A 24,745-nucleotide genomic window follows, 5' to 3' on the forward strand; every position below is an offset into this window, starting at 1 on the left:
TTGACCCCATTGAACATTCATTTTCAAATTTCCCGGCACTCTACTCGAAAGCCCAGACTCGAACTGGTCGATCGTTGGCGTTCTTCTTCTGTTTTTAGTTTGTTGTTTGTTTGTTTTGTTGTGGCGTGTGCCTGCCATTTTAGTTAGGGGCTCGTAGCATTTCATTTTGACAAAATTGTGTACTCAAAGCCAAAAACCCGGAGAAATATGACGTGGGGCTTTGTAACTTGCGGCCCTAACGAAGCCCTCGTTGTATCAGGTAAGACGATTGATATTATTTCACAAACTGAATGTTTTCTTGTATCCTTTTCACTGACAAGCGGCACGCCGTCTCCGCCTACTTCCGTTTGACAACCCACATTCCTCTCAATTAAGCCAATTATGAGAACTGGTTCACAGCAGACTAAATAAAAGGAAAGAAACAATGTCTTGGTGTTAATCATTCGTATAAGCTATGAACTAGAACTGTAATTTTGTTATTATGCATCTCACTCACATAACTCACCCTATCCCATACATTTGATATGCCAACCCCACCACTAGAAGTTAAGAGCAAATTTAGAGAGACATGGAAACTGAAAATTTAATAGTTATTTTATTTATTACTGTATTGTAACATTAATTGCCATGGTTCAAATGATCTAAGTTTTGTTGTAATGTGTGACATTTCTATTGATTTTTCTAAATTTTTCTACAAGTAATATTTCCCCTGCACCGTGTGGCTAGTATTATCATTGATTTTTTGTGTCACAGGCTGCTGTTATGGCAAACCTTTGTTGGTACCAGGGGGCAGGGCCTTTGTTTGGCCCTCAATTCAATGTGTTCAGAGGTGAGCGCTGCATTTTCTGATATTTGTTAAATGCTTTCATCTGCTTTTTTTGACAATGTGGCTCTTGTTCCAGGATTTCCCTTAATACTATGACACTGCAAGTTGAAAGCCCAACAGTTTATACTAGCCAAGGAGTGCCTATTTCAGTTACTGGTATTGCTCAGGTACTTTTGGAAAAAAAAAAACGAAAAAAAAAAAACTCGTTTCTTTCTGACAACCTTAATTAATTCTTATAATTGAGCAATTCTTATCCCATTTTAGGTGAAAATCCAAGGTCAAAATGAGGAAATGCTGCTGGCAGCATGCGAACAGTTCCTGGACAAGACAGAAGCTGAAATTCAACATATTGCACTTGTCACATTGGAGGGCCATCAACGTGCCATCATGGGTAGCATGACAGTCGAGGTAAACTTCATGCTGACCAATATTACTTAGTGTCTATTTTACAGATGTGTCTCACTTTACACCTTTTTACATTAAAGGAAATTTATAAAGATAGAAAGAAGTTCAGTAAACAAGTTTTTGAGGTGGCATCTTCTGACCTCGTGAACATGGGCATTACAGTGGTCTCCTACACCCTCAAGGATATCAGAGATGAGGAGGTATGTCAAAATTGTTACAAACTTTACTTTTTCTCTATTTCTTGTAACCAATCCAATCTGCTCTGTCCATATTAACTGGAGGTAACTTTTGCCGTTATGCAAAGCATCCAGTCTAACTGTGATTGTCAGTCTAAACAATTGTTGACTTAAACACTGACGGTCACTGCTTTTCCATGATATGACAAGGACAATGTGATCAACACGTAGATCTCTTTTAAAATAAAATCAGGGAGTATATTTTGCACTCCTAGGTACCATCGTTAAATATATCTATAGCTATCTTGAAAATGAGTGGTCTACAATTTCCATAGAATCTAAAAATAATTTTATTTTACATCCTATGTAGAAAAATGATAAAATGATACTCGTTGTGCAACCTTGATCTATTTTAAGCTAAGGTTGTCATTTTTTAAAATTCTTGAATTACCTTTTTTTTAAATCAAATTTTAACGAGTGTCTAGTCCTTTGATTGCAAAAGAAAAAAAAAGAAGTTGTGACTGTGATAATGGTCATTGTACATTTTGGAGAAGTAGCCACCAAGTAGCAGGAGTTCATGAGGCGTTTTGGTCTTAGCATTACCTAGTTTTTCTACTTTTCTTTTAAGTTTGTTCAAATTGACATCTAAATTTAATACCTGTTACCTTTGAAAGTTATTTTTATTTCTCATTATTCAAAAATCAAATGCAGTTGACATATTTTGTTTTTGTGAAGTACATAGACTTGTGCCCCTTAAATGTTTGTAGTTACAGCATGCTTCTCAATATACATATAACCTTTTTCTGTCTCAAACACTAGCTTCATCAATTTTGTGTGTTGATGTATGTAGATGTGGCCCATTTAAAGCAGTTTCTGCCACTTTTCCTTTTTTGACCTATAACATTTCTTTTATAATTTTTTCTTTCTATAACTTCACAAAAAAATAAAAAAATTTTTTAAAAAAAAATGCTTAGTTGCTTGACATTAAGAGTGTGGAAGTAACTATGCCAAATTTAAACCAGTGAGTTTCTTGAACTGTAGTGGTAGTGCTAAAGACACAAACACTAATGAATAATAAAATATCAAATTTTGTTTTAATCTTATTAGTTTTTGTTTGCATTAGTTTTCTCTACTCAGTGTATGGGCTTTCTGTGGATATTGATATTGTCTATCTAGCCTTAATTGTTTCCTGATACTATGTTTATCTATATGTTTTTTGAAGTATTTCTTTATTTTTATTGTCTGTATTAAGTGTGTAAGACTTGTTGTTGTTGAGTACTAATTAGAGCTTCATGTTCTGCTACAAAGGGTGCTAAGGTATGTCCATTTTTACGGCCCATGGCATGTGGTGTTCCAGTAGTCTTAGGGACGCTTTTAGGTCTTTACAGACTTTGAGTTGTATTTTAAAGCCTCTAGCTCTCAGCTTGATACTTACAAAACAAAATTTCGTTGTATCTTGTAGCAGTTAAAGACTGTTATATTCAAATTCTGCTTGCCTGTAAATGCTTTTTCTTCCTCTTCATTAAGTGTTTCTTCAAGAGATCATCGATTATCAAAACTAAAATAACAATTTATTTCTCCTTTGACTTATACTTTAGGTTTAGAATCAGTAATTAGTACCTTGATATTAATGGACACCATATACAAAGAGTGGCCAAGGTACCAGGTACCTAGTTCTTTATTTTTTTCCAGGCAAATGTTACGGGGCGCTTTTAGTATCCTTGATTTTGTAGTGCTTTGCAGTGTTGTGAGCTTTGTAGAGGTAGTAAACCGAGCCACGTTCTTTTGTAGAAAGTTTTGTCAAGAGCTTCATGTACTTGGCCGTGAAATTTGGATATTCACCCTGTGTGTTTTGTGTGCTGTGTTTAGCGGGAGTTTTGTTTTTAAGTGCACTAAACTGTCCTGGGAGGCTATGTTACAATCATACTTTCCTTCTACTATACTTCCAAATCCCTAAACTATTGCTATAACTGAAAGGTTGTTCTTTTAATTAGATGTCTGCCATTTTTAGTGCCTATATTTGCTTTGCAAAGTTCATGTGTTTTAGGTCAGGTAGATAGTAGTGATTTTGTTTTTATCTGTAGACATCTATTAATAAAATTATTTTTATCTACTGGTAATTAAAAAAAAACTAAGGTGAACATACCTGGCAGTATCAACACTGTCTTCCTGCCTCCCTTTTTGCTGTATTGTTACCTGTTGCCAATTATAGGGAGTTTAAGTCTCCCTAGAAAATTACACCCTCAAGTTTCAAATGGGATTAAAATTGAAATGTTTATTATATGTTATGCTTTTCTCCTTAGGGCTACCTAAAGAGCTTGGGAATGGCTCGCACTGCTGAAGTCAAGAGAGATGCCCGTATGGGTGAAGCAGAGGCACGACGAGATGCTCAGATCAAAGAAGCAATTGCTGAGGAAGAGAGAATGGCTTCAAGGTAAACAAATCATTACTGTTGTTTTGGGTTATGATAAAAAATTTTCAAAGGTAATTTTTGGAAAAATCTGAAATGTGTCGTCATTTTTTTTTGTTTATCAGATTCTTAAACGACACTGAAATTGCCAAAGCACAGAGAGATTTTGAGCTTAAAAAGGCAGCGTACGACGTGGAAGTTCAAACGAAAGTAAGATTAATGTCCTTTAATTAGTATATCATATATGTTTTCTTATCTAAAAATGTGAAACAAAAATTTTGTTTTAAAAATATGCTTTGTTATTAACTTATAATTTTTAGAAAGCAGAAGCTGAGATGGCTTATGAACTGCAAGCTGCAAAAACCAAGCAAAGGATTAAAGAAGAACAAATGCAAATTCAAGTAGTTGAGCGTACACAAGAAATCCTGGTCCAGGATCAAGAAATACAGCGCAGACAAAGAGAACTGGATGCTACCGTGCGTCGCCCTGCTGAAGCTGAAAAATACAGGTAGGCTTGTTGAATTGGTACTTATGATGTGTAAATTTTATTGTTACCACAAATAAGCTTTGTGTACCTTTCTTCAGGCTTGAAAAACTGGCGGAGGCCAACAAACAGCGTGTCATTCTTGAAGCAGAGGCTGAAGCGGAAGCTGTTAGAATGAGGGGAGAGGCGGAAGCCTTTGCAATTGAAGCTAAAGCTAAGGCAGAAGCTGAGCAGATGGCCAAAAAGGCAGATGCATGGAAGGAGTATCGGGAGGCTGCTATGGTTGACATGCTGCTTGATGCCCTACCCAAGGTATCATCATTATTTTGCAGACTATTTCCGACCATGTAACTTTCAGTTTCACTTGATACGCTTTTTCTTATCCTCCCCCAGGTTGCTGCTGAAGTAGCTGCTCCGCTATCACAGGCCAAGAAGATTACAATGGTGTCTAGTGGCTCTGGTGAAGTTGGTGCTGCCAAGCTCACTGGAGAAGTTCTATCGATTGTGGCCACGGTCCCTGAGCTGGTTCGCAAGATGACGGGCGTAGACATTGCCAAGGTAACAGCGTCCGCTGCTATCCTGCCGCCTCGTGTGCCCGCTCCTTCTCCCGCCCCCTCGCCTAACCCTGCCCCCGCGCACAACCATCACACTCCTGCCCACACTTCCCATGCTACATCGCATTCTACGCACGGCACCCCGCCGCCTGTCAGCTTGCGCATGCTTTCCTCGATCAGTGGCAAGGAACGTGAAGCCGCGCCTCGATCGCGGAACTGATTGAGTAACCGACCAAACCAGTCCCCATGTGAGCTAAGCGCTTGCATAGAGGGCAGGTAGTGTTAACTAGTCTCATTGTTACCTGCATTATTTATGTTTTGATATGTCTCTGGAAATCATAAGGTCGAAAAAGCTTTGTTTTGTTTGGAGCTGTTCATCTCTTATGATTGGCAGAGAAGGTTTTAATATAATATAGTTCTAAACCAAAGGTATTTATTGATGGCTGAGCCAAGCTCAAGTAACAATGCTTGCCTGAAACTAACTTTATCTTACATCTACGTACACTTATGTTGGAAACATGACTTTGCTTTTGTTTGATGGGTAAATCTTGTCTTATTTACAACAATAAGGGAGTATTGGATTTTTGGGACCATTTCTTTGAACCCGATTCTAGAAGATTACCTACCTCCCCCTTTGTATAACTTTTTTCTTTTTCTACCGACATATAGTGTCAATGTGCTTTCATTTTCTGATGTGCTGTTTGTTTAACCCTACATTTTTAACATATGTCCTCTCAGATTGCATTTAATGCCTCATGCACAAAAACTCACAGCATGTGCAAATTGTTGTGTTGTTTATTACATGATTTTCAAGGGACCTATTGTCCCTCCCTGTTTGTCAGTCTTTCTCTCTCTCTTTGTCCTTTTTTAGTTGCTTTTTGTGTATGCAAAATCTTGTGACGAACATATTAGGCATCACAAAAGCTTTGTTCTTTTTTCTACTCATTCTTTTTCCTTTTTATGTGCCATTGCAGTGTATCAATTAGGTACATGTCCACTTTTTTTAAATTTCTATCTTTTTTATATGTCAATGCAGTGTGTCAATAAGGTACGCGTCCATCTGTATGGCCATGTGACATCATCTATTCGAAAACCAGCAACTATTAAGCCATTCAAGGCTTAGTATATACTGCAAACTAGAACTGCAAATTTCTCAACAAGTTGTATTAAAACGACTTATATTATGTATTCTAATATTGTCAATCGACAAACCTGAAAGTGACCTTCAACAAAATATTGTTGACCATTATTAAGAGATTTCCCACTTTTATCATCAAGTAACATTTTTTGCAACTTATATTTTGTAAGCTGAGAGTATTTTTCATCTCGAATAAAAGAACTCCTACGGTTTTGGAAACTAAAGCCTGTAGGTAGTTTTCATCTAATCTAAATCTATCTACAAATTGGCTTTTCTGTAGTCAGAGCGGAGGAAGGTCACTTTCCACTGAATGTAGCTTCTCACTAATTCTTTCATTATTTTATAAAGTTATTAAGATTAAAAGATGAATAATTTTTTTGTAGGAACTAATCAAAAATTAGTGAACTAATTATTTTAATGACAACTTATGTTGTCAACTAGTTAATTTATCTGTATCAGCCTGTTGTGTTTTGGGGGCTATTCTGTTTAATAGGTTTTCATTCAAATCTAAAGTTAAATAACGTAATTCCTAAACAGACCGAAACTTATTTTGTCAGCCTAACATGCTCTTAGGTACTAAGCTGATCAGGCTCTGTTGCTCTTTGTGTAGGAAAGAATACATCAGTAATTCTGAGGAATATTTGCATTTCCTGAATTTTTATGAATATTTTTGCCATTTACATATGTTTGACAAATGTGTTTTCTACTTTTGCACAAATCTTTCTTATTTAGACAGTTTGCAAGTATTTACAATTTGGTCTTAAAGGGGACCTTTTTGAATTAACATTTTGCCACTTAAGTTTTATAAATTGTTACCTTAACATTTGTAACTTAAGTTTAAAGAAAACAATTGCTGTTTGTATTACTATACATTCCAATTTAGACTGTTTTGGAAGGATTCTTTTGGACTTGAAATTTGTTGTTATACTTGTACTTGCATTTTATCTTCATGAACCATACTGCTTGTAACGATGTTGAATCCATTTCAAATTTGGATTGGTTTCCTCCAGCCTTTTTTTAATACTGTCTGACTGTTTTGTGTTTTCCCTTGTCTTTTGAGCTACACGTGCTATGGTGGTTGTGGGGCTTATCAAACTCATCTAATACAAACATTCTCATTTAAAATTTTTTATTTTTTTTTGAACTTTTTCCACAAAATCCTCGGTTGGTTGAATATAGTTCATTTCACATCACATCACAACCCTCACTCGAATCATGTTTGATAAAGAACAATATACGTGAAGAATGAATTTTGGACTAGAATGGGTATGTACAATTTAACAACTCATGTAAAAGAAGTATTTTCTTCATTAACATATAAGCATGATTATGCTTGAATAAACATCACTGCTACTGTTCTTAAATGGATGTTTAAGTAGTGAAATGTATATTAAGTTTAAATGATTTTCAGTATTCACTGCAATTTTCCAAATAATTTTTTTTCTGTTTCTGTCTAGTTTTTACTACCTTGAGAGTACCTAAACTGGTTCACTTCTTACTAACTTTTATTTTGTAGTCAAGACACGTATTAATTTTTCTTTGTAGTGTTAGGAAATAATGAATGAATGAATTATTGTATCTTGCTTTTACGTTTTGGCTTCTGTAGCGCTGTTGCCTTTTCTTTCACCCCGTCTTCAGTGCATGTGTTTGTTTCCAGGTTTTCTTGAAATAATAATACTAAAGAATATTTGACCGTATTCAGTCTTTTTCTGGGCATGACTTATATGAAAATGGTTATTTCTTTGCTTACAATGGATTCTTTTTACAGCCCAATTAAACTGTGTTGTGTCTATTTCCTCTCTTGATAAATTTTCTTGAACCTGTTCACAGTCTGTAAATGCTGCATGATTCCCAAGAGGAAAACTCCGCTTCAGCCTTTTGTTGGATCAGAAGAAGCTATCCATCATCTTCAGCAAACTGAAACAGGAACAATACATCTGAATTATGTGTCATTATATTGGAGCTGTTCATTATTCACTGCACAGATCCATCAATCTTAAACTGATTTTACATGCATTGTAATCGCAACTGACTTTAGTAACAGCTTTGTGGGTATACATGTGACTAAGTGCCTCAGTGACCTTTGCCGCACATATTTCACAATTGATTGTGATCTAGTCATTGTCTTTGATTATGTGTGTCACAAATTCTGGTAAAGTGTGTGATTGTTTGTTTAACTTGCCTTTTCTGTCCTTTTTCTGAAAAAAAAAAAAGTTTGAACAGTTGTGGGTGTACTCAAGTCATACCATTATAATTTCAGTGTGTCATAAATACATCCTTACCATTGGCCAGTTTTAAAACTATTGCTGTGATGATGTATTTTTTGTAAAGTTACCAAAAAGAAAAAAGTCCATTTGAGATTTTTAAATTTTCCTCTTTTGTAAAATTTAGATGCTTTAAAAGGCTATTTTAGCCAAGGTTTGCTATTATGATGATTATGATTCATCATCTCATCTGTTTTGTTAGTTAGTTTTACAACAAAAATGATATTGCTGTGTTTCTTGCTACAAAAGATTTTTTTATGCAGTGTTTGTATTGTAAAAGTTTTATCTGTCTCTTATGCAGTAACAATGTTGATTCGCCTTATATTAAATACAATAAAAGTATTTTTGCCATGTCAGTTTGTGTACCCATGATGTGATCATTTGAGGGGGGGGGGGGAGTGAGTCAACAAAAATTGATAGAATCTGATCTGATCAGATTAGTCTTGATAGCCCCTCACAAGTCGATGACTTTATTACTATACTACCCGATGACTATAACTACTTCGTCACGCTTGACCGTAACCAGCTATCAGAGGAGTGACTCTCAACTTTAATCCTCGCTTATCTTCAACTTCCACGAGGGAAGTCCGTACACTTCGCTTGTCGGGTCTAGCGTAGGCGTAACAAACTCAATAAACTGTACAACATCCCCCCCTCTCTTTCCCCACTCCCCCGCCGGCACGCCGCAGCGGCGGAAGAAGTCCCCAAGCCCAAGCAGACGAATCAACAATTAACTCTCTGAATTCGGGGATTTGACCAAGGGAAGAGAGACGGACTTGTAGAATTTTGTGAATAATATTGCTCTCTATCAATATGCTATTTTTTTTAAATGTAAAAGATTCATACTTCTCTTTGAAGTGTTAACGAAAGGAAATTATTACATCACTAGACTGATCACCTAACCTTACCCATGCTTTAAACGTCAAAAACAAAAATAAAGAAAAATAAGCACCCATTCAAGTGTTAGTTTCCCCAATTAATTTAAAATTAAATCCAAAAAATGACGTCCCGAGGTATGATTGAAACTGAGCAATTGCGGCAAAATCTTCAAGGGCAACTAGATAGATTGGTGCAACAACTAGAAGATTTAGAATCGTGCAAGTGAGATGCGTGTTGACATACCTAGAAATTTCTAACGATTACTCTGGCAATAATTTTAGTGCATTCTTTTCAGGGACGATTTGGAGGAGTCTGAATACACAGAAACCAAAAATGATACTATTGAGCAGCTAAAAGAGTTCAACGAAAGTCTGTCTAGAATGATATCGGGCGATATGACTCTAGTTGATCATTTAAATGCTATGCAATTGGTAAACGCATAAAACCTGTTTCACCTATTTTCTCCCTCTGTATGCCATTTATATCCAAGAACAACTGTATTCTTATCAGGCTACACAAGCAGCTATTAGTGCTGCGTTTCGAACCCCTGCTGTTATCAGAATGTTTGCTAGAAGAGAACCAGAACTTTTGCGTCAAAGACTAGCAGATATCGAGAGAGACGTGAAACTGGGTAAAGGCTCATCTGTCCTCAACAATGAAAAGGTAAAACAATTACCTTGGGCTGTTCATTGCAGTCACCTTTTCTTCTAAATCTTTCTTTTCTTGTACAGGCTGAAATATTAAGTGCTCTCAGGCAGCTGGGGGAAAAGTTAACAAGTGCAGAACTTCTATTGGTAAAAGAACATTCCAACATTAACCAAGCTCACAATGCTGGTTTTGTTCCTGTGTCTGATTTTGAAGGTGAGTCATGCTGTTCTCTTTGAAGTGGCTGTATATTTACTTTAAATTTATTTTTAAAAAAATTTCTGCAGTCACTGGCCAAGAGGCTTTAACGATGGCTGGGGATGAGGCAAGAGTTGTCCAGGAATCTCAATAGTTTTTGAATCAATGTGTTTCTAATAAAACGATATGTAAATAAAATAGTGATAGTAGTTTTTATTTCATGTAGTAAAAGTTTCAGCAGTTTAACAAATATTTTTTTCTAGTTAACTAGCAGGTCCCATTGTGCTCTCCAGGCTGTGCAATGTCAATCACCTTTATATATACTTGACAGATCAAAAATACTTAAGATTGGAAAGTTTACGGCCGGTAGTGGCCTGTTCACACAAAGAACAGAGTATATAATGCAGCAAACATTCATTTCAGCAAAGTGAATATTTTTTAAAAAATTATGTAACAATGCATACTGTTGTGGAAAAAGACAAACAAGTAGTGTGTGCACTCAAGTGCAATACATAGCATTTTCTACTTCATCTGAGTAACTTTCTCCTTCAGCAAATCATAGCTAGCCCCAGAGAAAGAATCAACCTTTAAACAGAAAATGAAAAAAGTTAATACTGTATTCAAATACAAGAAGTTTACGGCAGGAAGTAGAGAGATTTGTCACCTTCTCCTTGTTCTTGATGAATACGAAGGTAGGCATGGCAGAGATGTTGTACTCTGTGGCAATATCTTCACATTCATCAACATCCACCTTGAGGAAAACAACATCTAGGTATTCCTGACTCAACTCCTGTGAAGAAGAATTTTAAACCTTTAAAAACTGAGCAAGAATTTAACAGAGTAAAAAGTTGCTTAATCACATTCATATCAGTATCTTATCTACTCTACACAAGCTAACAGATAATGATGAAGGTCCTGACTTCCAAACAAGTCCTGACAAAATAAGCTTTCCATTAACATGAAATGAGCTGCTTCACCACTACGTGTAGCAGTAACATCTTACCTCAAGCTTGGGGGCAATGATCTTGCATGGCCCGCACCAAGTGGCAAAGAAATCAATCACCACTAAACTGCCACCAGCTTCATTCAGCTTGGTCTCCAGGTCACTCTGAAACATAAAATTGAAAAGAGTTATGACAGGTTTAAAAACAATGAGCAACCTAAAAAGTATTTATTTTGACAATCTGAAAAATCTAAAGACTAGAGGGACTCAGCAATACTTATTACTGATGTAAAGAGAAGACCAGACAAAAAAATTCAAAATGACATAACTGTCACTCAGACCTAGACAAGCCAAGAGACCAAATTTTGATGGGTGACCAAATAGTATTGAATTCTTAAAGGGAAAAATTATGAATAGTGCATGATATACACACTTTTCGAAAAAAATCATGTGATTTCACGGAGGAACACTTGAGAGAAATATTGCTTAAGTCCTTTGAGATCTCCCAAAGGACTCCACAGATTTCACGTGTCCAGGTGAGCTTCGAAACATACAGGCGACTAATAACTCTCTACCTTCAATGACTGCTTTACGGCATGAAAACTAAAATCGGAGTCCTCTGGGAATTTCTAATTGTGGTTGACAGTGAATCTTTGCGAAATTCCAAGACATTTCTAACAATGTATTCTCGCTGAAAGGGGGCAAGAAAGAAGAGGCATGATTACATAAAAATGTGTAATTCAAGGTCACACCTGTGAATCATAGGAATGACTAGGATGGGGCGGAAAATTCCTTCAATAGTTGGAGATTGGAAATCTTAGTTAGGATTTCGGTAGAATGTATAACAGTAAGTGACTTGTGGCAAACAAGTACAGAGATTTAAAAATACGCTCAGACTACAGGGAAAGCTAGAGAATTTTAACGGTCATCCTAACCTTACACCATACAATTATACACATAAAATTGAACTTAGGAAGAACTGCCACACCAATGTTGACCAAATTTTAGTGATGGATGGCAATAAATATCCATAGCCAAATGGTAACCAAACCACTTCACGGCTTTGCCAAGCAGAGGATGAAGAATAGGTTGACAGAAAAGAGCGCCGAGCCGGGGAAATGGGTTGCACATCGAGCGCGCAATTTGTTTTTTTCCACAGATGTAATTTTGAATGAAGAAAATATATAAAAAATAAGATGAGGACAAACCTGGTTCTTAACTTGGTACACCATTTTGATGAAGGGTTGAAAGTTGAGTTGAGACAGGAGATAATCACAAGGCAGCAACGGTGCGCCGCAGGAATCTGAAGGCCGGAATGGAATGAGAATGACTGACGATGACGACGCGACGATGGACGACGCTTCACGCTTCGATTTTGACGTCACGTCCACGATAAGAAAAAAGAAAACAACAAAAAAACAAGACGAAGAAAAGTCAGTGCCTTCTTTCAAACGGCTAGGGTAACTTTTACTTTGTGCCAACCTTTGAACAATAGATCAAAACACATTTTGAGGTTATATCGAAATAATTTGCTTAGAAAATAATATTAAGAAACACAATACACGTATAATTGAAAGAAAATCTCTTTCAACTGCAATTTTTATTTTGTTTTCGAGAATGAAAATGTTTGAACTCTCATCAATGTTGGTGGATTGTAGATCAGTTGTTGTTCTTTTTTCAACTGTTTGATTTTAAAATTTCAAAATAGTAAACATTAACTTGACCGGCAAGGGTTAGGGACTTAGCACGGAGTGGACTTAGGGACAACAGATCTGTCGATCTGGTTATCTTTCTCTTTTTGACACTCACACCGTTTATCAAGGTACGTTCGTTTGGTTGATTCATATTTCATAATATCATGGAGTCGGAACAATGTTAAGTAGTAGTAGTGACTTTGACTCCTCTGTCTAAGGCTAAGGTACAGAAGAGGTACATCAACCAATAACCAAAAAACACACCTGACAAATCAATTAGACAGGCAATATTTAGTCTTCCGTTTCTACCAGTCAGAAATTGAAGGAAATTGCAATAATAGACTGTGCTGTTAAGTATATTTAACCCAAGTTTTTTTATTTTATTTGATCATGTAGCATGGAGAGCTGTGTTACATCCGCTTCCACCTTCTCGACGATGGTACGGGAATTTGAATTGGAAGGGAATAATGCGTTAATGGTTAACTCATTGCTGGATGCTCTTAATGTAAGTGTCTTTTATTTATTTTGAAATATTTTAGTATTGTGAAACCACTTTCACTTTTAATTTCATGGGACCATCCAAAGACTTGCATTGCCTGCGGGCGGCCTCCTACTTTTATAACTTGACTGATTAAACCAGTTTTGGTTTTTGCTTTTCGACTATAATAAATTTTGTTTTCAGGAAATGGTCAATACTAATATCTTAGTTGAGGCTGAAGAATGTAGTAAGAGAACTTTTATCTCATCCATAGGGAAATTGCTATCATTAGTTGACTGTTCAAGCTCATTGGCGTGGAGTATATTGCATGTACTGGAAGTCTATTTCAATGCTACAGTGTCAGACACCACTCTCAAAGAAGTGAAAAAACTTACTCCTATGGTTTCAAAACTCGCTGTTTCTGCCCTGACCGATGAAAAGAAAGTGCGTCTTCTAAAAGTTCTTCAGGTTAGTAAAGTTCTATCATCTGCTCATCATCAATCTAAAATCTACCTTAAGTTATAATATTTGTTGTTTTCAGACACTGACTTACGGGATCAAGTTATTGTGGCCTGATTCTTATACAGTTCCATTGTTTTCATCTTTGATTGATTGGTCTAAAGTTGGAAATCAAAGTTTAGTGGTTCAGCTATCTCTAAGTGTTCTATCAAATCTTTTGCACCAAAACAGTGTTGCTCTCCCCATTTTAATGAAAACTGTCAACCTGAAGACTTTTATGAATGATTTACTACATGTTCGAGGATATGTTGAATGTAAAATGGAGGTAAATTTGTGTTTATCTGTTCTTTTACTTCACATCATAATCTAATGATTGCTATGACTCTTACACCTTTTTGATTTTTTTTTTTTTTTCCTTTTTTTTTTTCAGGTTTGTAAATTAATGCTTTTGCTGGGAGACCTGATTTACGAAAAACCAGAAGAAGAAGAAATTATGAACTTTATTAAAGTTACACTTTTCACAGTTTTGGAAGCCACCAAATGTGAAAACAGATCACGGTTACAGCACTGTGTTTCTTTTTTTGCTGATTCAATAAATAGCAAAAAAATCAGTGTGCGAAACCTCCATCAGCCCTGGTAATAGAGAATCAACATAAAATGCTGTCTGAAAAAAATATACTTGATACATCCCCTTTGATGTTTGAGCTATTGTTTAATGTTATTCTTCTAGGATCCCTGAGAGTGTGTGCAAAGTTGTGGATCTCTTGGAAACTGGCATAGATTCAATGAACCCAGAAATAGCTATGTTATTATTCAAATTTCTAGGAATTTTAGTGCCTTTAAAAATCTCAACTCTCAGTTCTTTTAATAGCCAAATTATGAAATTGGGAGTTGGTTGGGTGAAGAGACACTCAGTTAAAGCCGGTGAGGCAACTAATACAATGTATTTGATTCTAATACATCAATCTGATGCTGACTCAAGTTCAACTTGTGGTTTGAATAAAAATGATCTGGTTTCTGTATGTTTCTGTTAGGATTCCTGTCTATTGAATTATGGATGACTGGCTCATGGCTCATTAATGTCAATTTCTTTTACATTTGTAGGTGTTTATTCCATTACTACGAAACACACCAACCAGTAGAGATAGTTACTTGTTCCTTACTACCTTACTTAATTTCTTCACTGTAACTTTGGACAACAAGCTTTTTAGTATGGAGCTGCAATCAGTTTTGAACAAAGAGGTGAGTTATCTACTATTGGAAACTGAAATAAAGTGAGGTAGTTGTTTCTTTTGTTTTTGCCTGGCATTTCCTGTAATTTTTCCAGGTAGTAGAACTTCTCCTTGCATCTATTCCTCCTACCTTGGTTCTATGGAATGATTATTCTGCCTTAGACCACGTTGTAGAGATGTATGTTCATCTCTTCGTGTTTGTTTGTAAAATTGGGACTTCTTGCTGTGACAATTCATGGATGAAGTCGTACACACTCTGGCTTAGGGAGCAGAAGGTTTTATCACTTCTTGCTGTTGCTCTCATGTGTGGGTCAAACAATTTGAAGTCAAATGTTCTCAGCCTAATTTGCAGTGCTGGATTTCCTGGAGATTGGTAATGTTTCACTTTATTTCTTAGTAGTTCTTATTCACACCTTAATTACCAGGGGTAATCGAATTTTGACGATTTTTGATTTGATAATTGTATTATTGTGGAAAATTTCCCTTGATAGATTGTAAGATTAACCATGTTTTTATTTTGGATCGGATAATAACTTGTGTTTGAACCAGGGGATACAAATTTAACATTGGTGTCTTATGGGCGTTTTGATCAAAAAGTGTGAATGCAGTCTTGTTCCTTTAATTTTCGCCGTACATCAAAAATAATACCAGAATTGTGATCTACGTCAAAAACTGAGACTACTGTTATGTAGCATGGTAATATTCCACCCTTAAAAAGTGCAAATAAAATTGCCCAAAAACGGAAATTTTGGGATGTTTTTAAGTTTTTTCTGTTCTCTTTTTTTTTTGCTATGCAAGGTGAGGTATTGACATACTATACATCCTTGGACTCAGTTTTTGACATAGTTCACGAATTACGTTCCATTTGTGATGTAAAGTGAAAATTGGAGGAGCAGGGACAGATTAAAACTTTTCAATCAAAATTCCCATAAAATTCCAATGTTAAATTTTTATCCCCTGGTTCGAACACAAGATATTATCCAATGGAAAAATTAAAAACATGATTAGTGTTACAATCTGTCAAGGCAACTTTTCCGCACCATTACAATTCTCAAATCAAAAATTGTCAAAACTCAATCACCCCTATTATTTACACCATTTTTTAAATTTTTTTTTTACAAATCTCCTCAATCCTTAATTTTCTTACAGTCTTGCACTCCTTGCGAAAGCCATGGCCGATGGTGGGAAAGGGTGTTTAGCAGCTGGAAATGTCGATCACCCTTATGAGCTGCTTAGGAACCCGTCTCCTAGCTCTGTGTCAACTTTGATTGAAGTTAAAAATGTATTGCGTAATGTGAAAAACAAGGAAGAAGTAAGTTATTGCTACCATTCATTTCTATCTTTCCTAGTCTTATCTCACAAAATATCTTTTGTGTGCTTTCACCTCTTTGTTTTCAACTGTTTCAGATAATTTCTGCAGATAAGATTCTTCAGTTTTATGAATATACTGATAATGTGAACTCAGATATCCAAAAATCTCTTTTAGCCAGTTTAACCAAGGCAACTGAAGTAAATTCATTGCTTGAAGAGAAAATGTACCTAGCAAATCAAATTTCTAATCAGTTTCGTGAGAAGTTTGAGAAATTACGCCCTGAATTTGAACAAGTGTGTGCTAAATATGAACTTGCAAACAAAACCATCCAAAGTTACAATCAAGAAATTGCTGTTCTGAAAGAAAGGCTAAGCCAGGTACTAAAACAAAATTTTCAATTTAGAAAACACCTATTTATTCACTGTAACTAATCACTGTGCCATGTTTATTTTTACTGTCTTATATTAAACAGGAGGTATCAACCTGTCAAACAACAGTGCAATCTCTGAAAGAAACAATCCAAAGGCAAGAAAAAGATTTGTATGAATCTATTCGGAATCTTAAAAGTTTGAAAGAGCAGCTGTTGCTAAAAGAGAACATTTTAACATCACATCAAGAGGAACTTGAATCTCTGCAGATGGAAAGGAATGGTATGTGCTCCAATTATAAAATTTTAATTAATACCAGTAATTCAATGTGTCTTATTTTTTTACACTTATTTTCTCAGCATTAAAGGAAAAGGAGGAAGAAAGTCAGGCTGTCAATTCAAAATTGGAAAAGGTTTGTATAGATATTGAGTATGATCAGAAAAACTATGGGACTAATGTGTTAAATTTCTTATTTTGATTCACTCTCCTTTTGATTTTAGGAAAATGTACAGTTAGAATTACTTCTCAAACAAGTAAGAGAAAAAGTGGCCCAGCTGGAGAATGATAAAATTGCCCGAGAGAAAGAGATTGGGGAGTTGCAAAGAATACGGGACACTGTGTTTGAGATTACTGGTGGAAGGAAAAAGTTTTGAAAGCCATTAGTTGCTGTGTCTGAGCTAAAAATTTAGTGTTTGTTTATTTTTTTACAATTTGTTGTTATAATTCATCATACTTTTGAAAAATTTTAAAAATAATTTAAAATAATCTCTTATAAACTATATATAAAACGCATGCAAAAAAAAATGCAAATGCAAAAAAAAGGAGGACTTTATCTGTAAGTTCCCTCCTTCCGTATTTAGCTAGGAGTGTTCCAGATTGTTGGATGACGCTTGATGTGGTGCGAAGTTCATCTTTTGTGCTATGAACACTTGTAGATGAGTTAGCTGCACAATTGAATTAAATATCTTATTATGATTTAAGAGCATGATTATTATTTTTAAAATACAAGCCCCTGGAAACTTACCTAGAGTTTCCAAAGTTTCAGCACTTCTTTGAGTCGTGTCAGCCAAATTTCGACTTATCGATAATAATTGGTCAGTAACATTGGTGGACATTTTGGCAAGGCCAGCTTTGTCTTTTCGATGGCTACAATATAACATTCTCTTTATTTATTTGGAAAACAAACAGGAAACAGTTTAACATTTGTAATAATGGAAAATCTCACTCACCGCATTCCAGAATCGTCACCGCCTTCATTGTTATCACTGTAGTTAAAGAGTTCTGTTTTGGCAACCTTCTCAATACGGAGCATAGCACCAATATTTGCTTGCCTAAAGGCTGATAAGGAACTGTAAAGCAAAGTTGTTTTAGCACAAATACTTTTCCTAATATCCTGGTGAGTAGTGTGTTAGGAATACTGACCCTGGAGTAAATGAATGTCATTTTCCCCACAATTCCAAAGTCATCCAGTTTTAGGTCTTATTCATACCTTGTGTACTGTTGACGGTGACTTTCTACTTCTTTCTGGAGTAGTTGTTTGTCAGTAGAATCATTTGCTTCCCTGACAATCCACTCATATTGCTCAATATATTTCCGCAGTTTGGCTAATTTCTCTCGGCCTTCTGCATTCATATCATTAAGGAGATCCATTGGCCCACTAACATGACTTATGTCCTAGAGAAAAACAATTTTCACATTTTGAATGCAAAATCACTTTGCGGTGACAAATGAATGCATATACATGAATGGTGACAAATCCCGATGGATCCAGGAGAATTTACTTTGCAACCATCCATCTATTTTAAAACATTTTTTACTATATTAAAATATACATTCACTACTACATTAATAAATGTATGTTTTAATGTAAAGTTGATGCAAAGAACATAACCTCTACGTTACCGACATACCTGAATTAATGCTTTAACTTGCAAATTGTGGGTAACTATTGCTTGTTGCAGGGAATCTCTTGAAAGTCTGGAGTCCATATTTCTCTTTTAAGAATTGTGTCAACCACACAGTACCGGTTACTCGAGTTATAATTGACGTAAGTGTTATTGTTGACGTTTGGCCATGACAGATAGAACACAGCACAGTTGGCAGACAGGAGGCGAACAACACAAAGCAGAAATTTTTCTTTCATAAACTTTCCTTAACGAAATTAATCAGAGAGAGAGAGCTTCTCAGAGAATACTCAATTGAAAGCATCTTTACCTTTTAAAGCAAAATTTAAGAATCGCGTGGAACTTTTGGAAATTCAAGATGAAACTATGTTTTTTGACTTAAGATTATGTACTTGTAGTTGGTACTAGAAGCCGGGAAATTGTGAGTTTGTGTGAATCTGGTGCTGGTTGGTGGATCTAGTGTTAAGATAGCAAAACCCAACAGTATTTTTAACTGAAAACATATCAATTTCATCAAAAAGATAATAATAAAATCTGTCTTCAAAAAATTCATTATACTTTTATTATACAGTGACACCATTACAGTTTTCATATACCGTAGGTATTTGATATCGTATACTCAGATTACCTATACCTTGAATTTACTTTTCAGCCAATCATAATAAACAGGAAATTCCTGACATATAGTTTTATATATGTTTAGAATGCTTGCTATAATTGACCTGAAACACACAGCCAACTGAGATCTCAATTCTCTGAATGTTGGATGCTTGGATGCATTTTCAACATATTTTGCTGCATACAAAATCGGTCCAGTCACATCATTTGACGCAATATTGTAGTCCTCTATTAACTCAAGGAACAATTTTCGGTCATATGCAGCAAAGAGGATGCAACAGAATAATAAAGTAGTGACTATTCCAACACAGAAGATTAGAAAGTAAAGAATCATTCGCAAGAAACCTAGAAAAAAATTGGTCAGTAAGCAGGTGTATGTAAATCAAGAAATTTCTAGTAAAATAATTATCTTACTTTTGGAAGAAGATGCAGGGACATTATCTTCTCTCATGCTCTCCTTTTCTGTTGCAGCTTGAACCTTTGCTCCAGTAGATGTGGCAATATTTCCTTTACTGTTCGAGTCTTGAATTTGTTTTTCAGCTTTGTTCTTTTTTGCTCTCTTCTTAGCCTTTTTTTGGTTTTCAGAGTCCAATTCTTTTTTCTTTAATAAGTATTCTTGTTCTATTTGTTCTAAAACAATATTCAAAATTATTTTTAAGATTTAGTCACACCTCTGCAAATTATTATTGTAGAAAAATACTGTAGTTATGAATAATTTTGGATTGATTGGTTGGGATACCCAGCCACAGACTGGAAGTCTAGGGGCCCTGTCGGGAAACTGCTCCAAGGGACCCCAAAAGATACCCTTTTTGCCTTCAAAGGGCCCCAAAAGATACCTTTTTGCCATCAAGGAGCCGCAAAAGATACCCTTTTGCCTTCAAGGGGCCCAAAAAGATACTTTTACGTCTGGGGGCCTGGTCGGGGTTTTTCGACGGGCCAACCCGGGCCAGTCCGAAGCTGGGGGTACCACAACTTGCCTTGTTCCTTGAGTTTTTCCTGCAATAATCGCTTTCTGTCCTCTTCAACCTTGATGGCTGTTTGAGTCAAGGTTGCAACAACATTCCGAGCACACTGCTGACACTGTTGCATATCTCCACAAGGTCCTGCTATTTCTGCCAACATCGGTACCAAAGGGTTATTTTTTAGATCCAGCCAACGGAGAGCTTTCAGATGACAGAAACTAAGTGGTAGGTGAGTTAGCTACAACAAAACAAAATAAGTACAAATATTAGGATTGGATACACTGTAGAATTCTAATGTAGAATGTAAAAAAACAAACTCTCAAACCTTATTTCCATACAAATCAAGGCGTTTTAAGTTGATCAAGTTACCAAACGACTCAGGTAACTCCTGCAGCATATTTTTACTGAGATCCAGTTCCACAAGATGAGTCAGGGAAGAGAAAGTTGGCTGAAAGAAACAATAATTTTCTGTAAGATAATGTACACATTTACGCAAAGACCAACAAAAATAATTGTATAAGCTGGTACCGGTAAAAGAGTTAGCTGATTGTCTGAGAGATCCAAAACTGTTGCCTTTTTAATTGATGCCTGGAAAAGACAATAATGAGATCACATCTTGAAAAATACAGGTTTAAGACCAATGCAAACCATACTTACTATATCTTTCACAGGAACTTCTGTGATACCGGACATACTTAAGTCCAGCTTGTTGCCATCAACATTTTCTCGAAACCGTGATTGAGGTGCCATCCTAAGAGAAAGCAAACTTGTATAAAATTAAACAGACAGATAAGACAAAACCATCAATAAAACACCAAATAAAATGGTTAAAAATAAAGTTTCTCACTTAGTTTAAAAAAGAAGCCCTACATGCTAAAATTTTGACCAGCTGATTCTGATTTTGTGAACTAATTGTAATTGTAAAAGTGACCCAAAATGGAAAACAATAATGGCTAAGAATAATAATTTCCTTATTGATTTTCTTTTTTTTTTTTTCAAAAAAAACTTAGATAAGAGAATTCAATATAAATTTGTTCAGTGCTGATGTGGCTGACCGGGATATTTCCTTCCTTACAATCAATGGGAATTTTCATGGTTCATACCTTACGTTTGCGATATTTCAGAGACAGTACACAGAGGGTTACAGTTCACCCTTAAAAACTCACTCTTCCTTTCTTTCCTTCGAGAATCACTTATCTGTCAAAATTGAGAGATCGGACAGAAGCAAGAAGTGCAAGAACCAGCAGACGGAAAATGGCAGTTGGCAGTTGAGCGGTAAAAATGCCCTTCACATTCATATCCCTATTTGTCAACTGTTAATAGTTGTGTTTCCATGTATTGACACGCTGGTCGCGATCATATCGCTGTGTCGTCTGCTTTTCTATTGCCTACTTGGAGTGTTCTTGCTTATTATTAACAATAATTATCTTGTTTTGAGATTTGTAATTAATGCTATGGCACTGTACATTTCTTACGGCACCGGTAAGTAAAGACTTTAAAATCGTGTAGAACATACAATTTGATTATCATATACATCATAAGCTGGCCATGAAGCTTGGTTAATTCTACCTATTACTTAAACTTAAGAAGTATTGGTTTACTATTGTTCTACCTACTGAGTTTTCTTTTATTTATACCTACAGGTATTTTCCGAATAAGTAACCGAGGACTATGGGATTCCAGGCAATCATTTCATTTTGTATCACAATTTCATCAAAACAATGCACAACACACAGTAATCCAAAATAATCCTAGTAGTAAGGAAAATAGGTCCAGTGACAGTTTTGATAATGTCTATGCAGCCAACCATGTTCCTCTATCATTTGTCCAACGAGTGTTACTGTCCATGGGTTCAGCTGGCATTTCCTTGTCAAATCCATCGAGAGGAGGTAGTGTTGATTTATTTTACATTCCTATTTTCAGTGCTTTTACTTTGGAGATAGGTGTTCTGAGAATGTAAACTACTGTTACAGATATGATAGCAACCTTGGGAGAAACTACTGGTCCATGTGCCCTGCAGTCCATGCTACAGTCAATGGAAAATGATAAAGAAGGAAGATCTATTTTAAGGTTCAGTTTTATGAAATAGCATATCATCAACATTGATATTTTCTATGTCTTTGAGTTGTGATATTGGAACTGAACATTTGCAGTGAAAGACCTCGAATCAATACAAAAACTCTTGACCTACAAAAACTTCATCAAATGCCAGATGGCTCTCTTGGAAAAGCATATTCCAATTTTCTTGCTGTAAATGTAAGTTGGAAGAAAATAATAAGTATTGACACTCATTATGCCTCTGCTTTTGCAAGTTCACCTTTGAAGTTTGTGGTGATTATTTTAACATTTTTTTCAGAATGTTAGTCCGGACACCAGAGCGATAGTTCAATTTGTAGATGATGTTGAACTAGCGTATGTGATGCAGAGGTACCGAGAAGTACATGATTTATTCCATACAATTCTTCAAATGAGGACTAACATGCTAGGTGAGACATGTAAACATCTTTCTCGCTGATACAACTTGATTGTAGTATTACAAACAAATTTTATTTACTCAAAGGTCTGAATGAGCATACATAACTCTAACTTTAAAACTGTTGTGCATACAGGTGAAGTGACTGTGAAGTGGGTTGAAGCCATCCAAACTAAATTGCCAATGTGTGTAGGTGGAGCAGTCTTTGGTTCTATTAGATTGTCTAAAAAGTAAGTAAAAAGATACATTTCTCTTATATATTCAAACAAGGCAGGAGAGTGGTACTTCCCCCTTTCCCTCGGTTTCTGGTGGGCAGTCTTGCAACACCAAACATTACAATAAAGCATTTCACAACCATCCCTTTAGGCTCAGCCCAAATTAGTTTTGGGATGAGTTTGCCTCAACCTAGGTTGGTGTAAAAAAAATTATACAAACATATTTCAATGTTGTGCATGGCAGATCTGATTTTACCAGCAGGAGAGAGCTATAATGAGAGTTCTATTTTTACAGGCAACGACAGAAGTACATAACTCACTATCTACCTTGGGCAATTAAAACTGGTTGGGACAGCAAGTCATTAATGAATGTTTACTTTGAGAAGCGTTGGGATCAACCAGTAGCAGAGCTTCAAAAAGAACTTAATATAAATGTTCTGGAGTTTGAAAAAGACACATATATTTTATCAGAAGATACTATCAGAAGAAGTAAATCAGTGAATCAAAATTAAATTAGTAATACTGACATGAAAATTTTATTGTTCATCATGAATAATTTTGTGTAAGGAAATGATCAATGTACAACATAATAGTCTGTATGTAAAATAGTATTAGGCAAGGAGGGAAAAAGAAAACTTTACATCATAGAGGCCAAAGAAATAGAAATTAAAGAGAAGTTCTGGAAATAATTTATAAATCATTCCTTTGAGAAGAAATGCGCGGCTCAAAGATGAAAACTGTACAAAATTTCAGAAAATTACAAGTTATATTGCACACATAAAATCAGATGTTTCAATAAAAAAAGAACTGACCTTTTTTCTTGCCAGCATTGTGAGTATTTTCTTTGCGAAAATGAACATCTTCGGTCTCACTGTTTGTTACATGAATATCTTGAGTTTTGCTTTTAGTATGAAAGAGCCCATGCTATACAATAAATAAACGCACATTGAGATATAAATTTGCAGATCAGTGTCTTAAGTTGCCTTGTCAAAGTCTTTGGAGTCAAATTTAAAACTATTACCTGCATTTTCTTGAGTTGTTGGTCTTTGTGAGATAGTGCACTCTTGAGGAATTTAATGGTGCTTTTCTGATCATTTATCTGCTTCTCATTACCTGTGATGTAGTAATAAAATAAAAATATCCACCCATTTATTTACTCAAATTAAAAACCCTAAAAGCTCTGTGCAGACCAACATACCAGCAATAGTATTTTTAGCCAAGGCTAATTGTTTCATCAAAGTAGTCTGATTGATACTGGCCTTCTCTTTTGTTTCAAGCAATTGATTTGCAGAGTTTGCCTGATATTTGAGTTCCTGTTCTACTTGGTAATTCCAAAATGACACGGCACGCATTGCAATATCTAAAACTATTTCTGGTCTAAGGCCAACTAGTAACATCTAGAAAATTGGTTGAACTGCATGTTAATTCTTTTGCTTGAACTAGAAACTTGTAGGAGTGTTTTAAGAACGTGATCAGTGACGGCAAAACGACATACGGCCGGACATGTATAACAAAGATAGGCTTCAGTACAAACCGCTTTGAATTCTTCAGCAGGGTTAGAATTCTGTCGAATAACGTCGAAGCGTTTGCCAAGAAGAGTGCCACAGGCAGGACACTTAATATTTTTGTGAGATAATGTTTTTGCGTGGTCCTCGCAGAAAGAATGTGAGCAGCTTGTAACCCAGAGCGTACTAGTCAGGGGCTTACGACAAGTTTGGACGTTGCAAAGTAAGTTCATGGCCATGGCTGATAGGGGTAGGACCAAATTGTCTCAGATCGAACTGAGCGAAGCGGTTGAAACTGATTTGAAAAGAACTTTTCCGCGGCGCGGCCTCATCTGGACATCTGACTGTCGATGAACGTTCTACATGTCTACCAACTGATAGAAACTGACAAGCAGACTCAAGGTGCTTCCTACTGATCCTTCAATCTATATTTATCAAAACCAATCAAATCGAAGTAAAAATAATTGTAATTGCAACGGATTTATAAAACAGGGCTCAAGCCCTTCACAAGCCGCTATTTCACCACGAAGCTCAAGTTGTGTCTAGACTGAATGTCACCGGCAAAGTTAAGTTGAAAGAGGAGGGGGAGGGGAGCTGAGAGTA

The 24,745-nt window shown here is 35.8% G+C and overlaps 8 protein-coding genes and 1 long non-coding RNA gene across 11 annotated transcripts; 4 read left to right on the forward strand and 5 right to left on the reverse strand.

The window, feature by feature from the left end:
- Window positions 1-91: 91 nt before the first annotated feature.
- Window positions 92-8,613, forward strand: LOC113203415 (flotillin-1). Its single transcript, XM_026418100.2, has 11 exons — window positions 92-259; window positions 754-829; window positions 903-993; window positions 1,091-1,234; window positions 1,312-1,431; window positions 3,711-3,841; window positions 3,943-4,027; window positions 4,138-4,325; window positions 4,403-4,613; window positions 4,695-4,859; window positions 7,824-8,613. Exons 1-11 carry the CDS (start codon window positions 208-210, stop codon window positions 7,839-7,841), a joined length of 1,281 nt encoding a protein of 426 aa, XP_026273885.1. The 5' UTR covers window positions 92-207; the 3' UTR covers window positions 7,842-8,613.
- On the reverse strand, window positions 138-541 carry LOC127748806 (uncharacterized). The gene is made up of 2 exons (XR_008010789.1): window positions 497-541; window positions 138-403 (listed from the first exon to the last, which is right to left on the reverse strand). It is a non-coding gene; the product is annotated as an uncharacterized LOC127748806 (long non-coding RNA).
- A 298-nt stretch (window positions 8,614-8,911) lies between the features above and the next one.
- LOC113203423 (protein LZIC-like) lies at window positions 8,912-10,179 on the forward strand. Its single transcript, XM_026418109.2, has 5 exons — window positions 8,912-9,358; window positions 9,432-9,567; window positions 9,647-9,799; window positions 9,868-9,997; window positions 10,069-10,179. The coding sequence occupies exons 1-5, from the start codon at window positions 9,258-9,260 to the stop codon at window positions 10,131-10,133; spliced, it is 585 nt and encodes a 194-aa protein (XP_026273894.1). The 5' UTR covers window positions 8,912-9,257; the 3' UTR covers window positions 10,134-10,179.
- On the reverse strand, window positions 10,173-12,298 carry LOC113203424 (thioredoxin-2). Its single transcript, XM_026418110.1, has 4 exons — window positions 12,131-12,298; window positions 10,983-11,087; window positions 10,644-10,769; window positions 10,173-10,564 (listed from the first exon to the last, which is right to left on the reverse strand). The coding sequence occupies exons 1-4, from the start codon at window positions 12,152-12,154 to the stop codon at window positions 10,502-10,504; spliced, it is 318 nt and encodes a 105-aa protein (XP_026273895.1). The 5' UTR covers window positions 12,155-12,298; the 3' UTR covers window positions 10,173-10,501.
- A 533-nt stretch (window positions 12,299-12,831) lies between these two features.
- Window positions 12,832-17,118, forward strand: LOC113203417 (uncharacterized). Its single transcript, XM_052263737.1, has 13 exons — window positions 12,832-12,851; window positions 13,013-13,121; window positions 13,299-13,562; window positions 13,636-13,878; window positions 13,984-14,189; window positions 14,284-14,572; window positions 14,658-14,795; window positions 14,881-15,158; window positions 15,935-16,097; window positions 16,193-16,474; window positions 16,570-16,747; window positions 16,825-16,877; window positions 16,966-17,118. Exons 2-13 carry the CDS (start codon window positions 13,014-13,016, stop codon window positions 17,116-17,118), a joined length of 2,355 nt encoding a protein of 784 aa, XP_052119697.1. The 5' UTR covers window positions 12,832-12,851; window position 13,013.
- Window positions 17,119-17,136: 18 nt separating this feature from the next.
- LOC113203421 (vesicle transport protein SEC20) lies at window positions 17,137-18,590 on the reverse strand. Its single transcript, XM_026418107.2, has 5 exons — window positions 18,376-18,590; window positions 17,955-18,139; window positions 17,695-17,814; window positions 17,490-17,611; window positions 17,137-17,409 (listed from the first exon to the last, which is right to left on the reverse strand). Exons 1-5 carry the CDS (start codon window positions 18,451-18,453, stop codon window positions 17,222-17,224), a joined length of 693 nt encoding a protein of 230 aa, XP_026273892.1. The 5' UTR covers window positions 18,454-18,590; the 3' UTR covers window positions 17,137-17,221.
- A 318-nt stretch (window positions 18,591-18,908) lies between these two features.
- Window positions 18,909-21,258, reverse strand: LOC113203419 (leucine-rich repeat-containing protein 59). 2 transcript variants are annotated; one of them, XM_026418104.2, is made up of 7 exons: window positions 21,116-21,258; window positions 20,607-20,700; window positions 20,478-20,537; window positions 20,275-20,397; window positions 19,965-20,187; window positions 19,402-19,617; window positions 18,909-19,332 (listed from the first exon to the last, which is right to left on the reverse strand). In XM_026418104.2, exons 2-7 carry the CDS (start codon window positions 20,697-20,699, stop codon window positions 18,998-19,000), a joined length of 1,050 nt encoding a protein of 349 aa, XP_026273889.1. In that variant the 5' UTR covers window position 20,700; window positions 21,116-21,258; the 3' UTR covers window positions 18,909-18,997. The 2 variants fall into 2 exon arrangements, with proteins under 2 accessions (XP_026273889.1, XP_026273888.1); XM_026418103.2 differs by having other exon boundaries at window positions 21,053-21,225.
- Window positions 21,259-21,263: 5 nt separating this feature from the next.
- LOC113203420 (ubiquinone biosynthesis protein COQ4 homolog, mitochondrial) lies at window positions 21,264-23,466 on the forward strand. The gene is made up of 7 exons (XM_026418105.2): window positions 21,264-21,431; window positions 21,593-21,838; window positions 21,923-22,019; window positions 22,103-22,205; window positions 22,306-22,435; window positions 22,559-22,652; window positions 22,933-23,466. The coding sequence occupies exons 1-7, from the start codon at window positions 21,404-21,406 to the stop codon at window positions 23,147-23,149; spliced, it is 915 nt and encodes a 304-aa protein (XP_026273890.1). The 5' UTR covers window positions 21,264-21,403; the 3' UTR covers window positions 23,150-23,466.
- On the reverse strand, window positions 23,151-24,696 carry LOC113203422 (E3 ubiquitin-protein ligase CCNB1IP1). 2 transcript variants are annotated; one of them, XM_026418108.2, is made up of 5 exons: window positions 24,172-24,696; window positions 23,836-24,034; window positions 23,659-23,750; window positions 23,450-23,561; window positions 23,151-23,374 (listed from the first exon to the last, which is right to left on the reverse strand). In XM_026418108.2, the coding sequence occupies exons 1-5, from the start codon at window positions 24,379-24,381 to the stop codon at window positions 23,328-23,330; spliced, it is 660 nt and encodes a 219-aa protein (XP_026273893.1). In that variant the 5' UTR covers window positions 24,382-24,696; the 3' UTR covers window positions 23,151-23,327. The 2 variants fall into 2 exon arrangements, with proteins under 2 accessions (XP_026273893.1, XP_052119702.1); XM_052263742.1 differs by having other exon boundaries at window positions 23,836-24,051; window positions 24,172-24,318.
- Between the last annotated feature and the right edge of the window lie 49 nt (window positions 24,697-24,745).

The sequence above is a fragment of the Frankliniella occidentalis genome, unplaced genomic scaffold (assembly GCF_000697945.3).
Source record: "Frankliniella occidentalis isolate FOCC.00 unplaced genomic scaffold, Focc_3.1 Scaffold14, whole genome shotgun sequence".
Lineage (NCBI taxonomy): Eukaryota > Metazoa > Arthropoda > Insecta > Thysanoptera > Thripidae > Frankliniella > Frankliniella occidentalis.

Bases quoted from the DNA above. Each gene is read 5' to 3' on its own strand.
- LOC113203417 (XM_052263737.1), top strand. From the start codon at position 13,014: ATGGAGAGCTGTGTTACATCCGCTTCCACCTTCTCGACGATGGTACGG. The intron at 13,122-13,298 runs GTAAGTGTCTTT...TTTTGTTTTCAG, and splicing joins CATTGCTGGATGCTCTTAAT to GAAATGGTCAATACTAATAT. The intron at 16,748-16,824 runs GTATGTGCTCCA...TTATTTTCTCAG, and splicing joins TCTGCAGATGGAAAGGAATG to CATTAAAGGAAAAGGAGGAA.
- LOC113203421 (XM_026418107.2), bottom strand. From the start codon at position 18,453: ATGGACTCCAGACTTTCAAGAGATTCCCTGCAACAAGCAATAGTTACC. The intron at 18,140-18,375 runs GTATGTCGGTAA...GTTTTTCTCTAG, and splicing joins AAGTTAAAGCATTAATTCAG to GACATAAGTCATGTTAGTGG. The intron at 17,410-17,489 runs GTAAGTTTCCAG...TCAATTGTGCAG, and splicing joins TGAAACTTTGGAAACTCTAG to CTAACTCATCTACAAGTGTT.
- LOC113203423 (XM_026418109.2), top strand. From the start codon at position 9,258: ATGACGTCCCGAGGTATGATTGAAACTGAGCAATTGCGGCAAAATCTT. The intron at 9,800-9,867 runs GTAAAACAATTA...TTTCTTGTACAG, and splicing joins CTGTCCTCAACAATGAAAAG to GCTGAAATATTAAGTGCTCT. The intron at 9,998-10,068 runs GTGAGTCATGCT...AAATTTCTGCAG, and splicing joins TCCTGTGTCTGATTTTGAAG to TCACTGGCCAAGAGGCTTTA.
- LOC113203424 (XM_026418110.1), bottom strand. From the start codon at position 12,154: ATGGTGTACCAAGTTAAGAACCAG. The intron at 11,088-12,130 runs GTTTGTCCTCAT...TTTATGTTTCAG, and splicing joins TGTACCAAGTTAAGAACCAG to AGTGACCTGGAGACCAAGCT. The intron at 10,770-10,982 runs GTAAGATGTTAC...TCTTCTTCACAG, and splicing joins TCATTGCCCCCAAGCTTGAG to GAGTTGAGTCAGGAATACCT.
- LOC113203419 (XM_026418104.2), bottom strand. From the start codon at position 20,699: ATGGCACCTCAATCACGGTTTCGAGAAAATGTTGATGGCAACAAGCTG. The intron at 20,398-20,477 runs GTACCAGCTTAT...TGTTTCTTTCAG, and splicing joins ATCAGCTAACTCTTTTACCG to CCAACTTTCTCTTCCCTGAC. The intron at 19,618-19,964 runs GCAAGTTGTGGT...ATATTGTTTTAG, and splicing joins GGAAAAACTCAAGGAACAAG to AACAAATAGAACAAGAATAC.
- LOC113203415 (XM_026418100.2), top strand. From the start codon at position 208: ATGACGTGGGGCTTTGTAACTTGCGGCCCTAACGAAGCCCTCGTTGTA. The intron at 1,432-3,710 runs GTATGTCAAAAT...TTTTCTCCTTAG, and splicing joins AGGATATCAGAGATGAGGAG to GGCTACCTAAAGAGCTTGGG. The intron at 4,326-4,402 runs GTAGGCTTGTTG...ACCTTTCTTCAG, and splicing joins GCTGAAGCTGAAAAATACAG to GCTTGAAAAACTGGCGGAGG.
- LOC113203422 (XM_026418108.2), bottom strand. From the start codon at position 24,381: ATGGCCATGAACTTACTTTGCAACGTCCAAACTTGTCGTAAGCCCCTG. The intron at 24,035-24,171 runs GTTTGTACTGAA...CCAATTTTCTAG, and splicing joins CTGCTGAAGAATTCAAAGCG to ATGTTACTAGTTGGCCTTAG. The intron at 23,751-23,835 runs GTATGTTGGTCT...ACTACATCACAG, and splicing joins GGCTAAAAATACTATTGCTG to GTAATGAGAAGCAGATAAAT.
- LOC113203420 (XM_026418105.2), top strand. From the start codon at position 21,404: ATGGCACTGTACATTTCTTACGGCACCG. The intron at 21,432-21,592 runs GTAAGTAAAGAC...TTATACCTACAG, and splicing joins GTACATTTCTTACGGCACCG to GTATTTTCCGAATAAGTAAC. The intron at 21,839-21,922 runs GTAGTGTTGATT...CTACTGTTACAG, and splicing joins GTCAAATCCATCGAGAGGAG to ATATGATAGCAACCTTGGGA.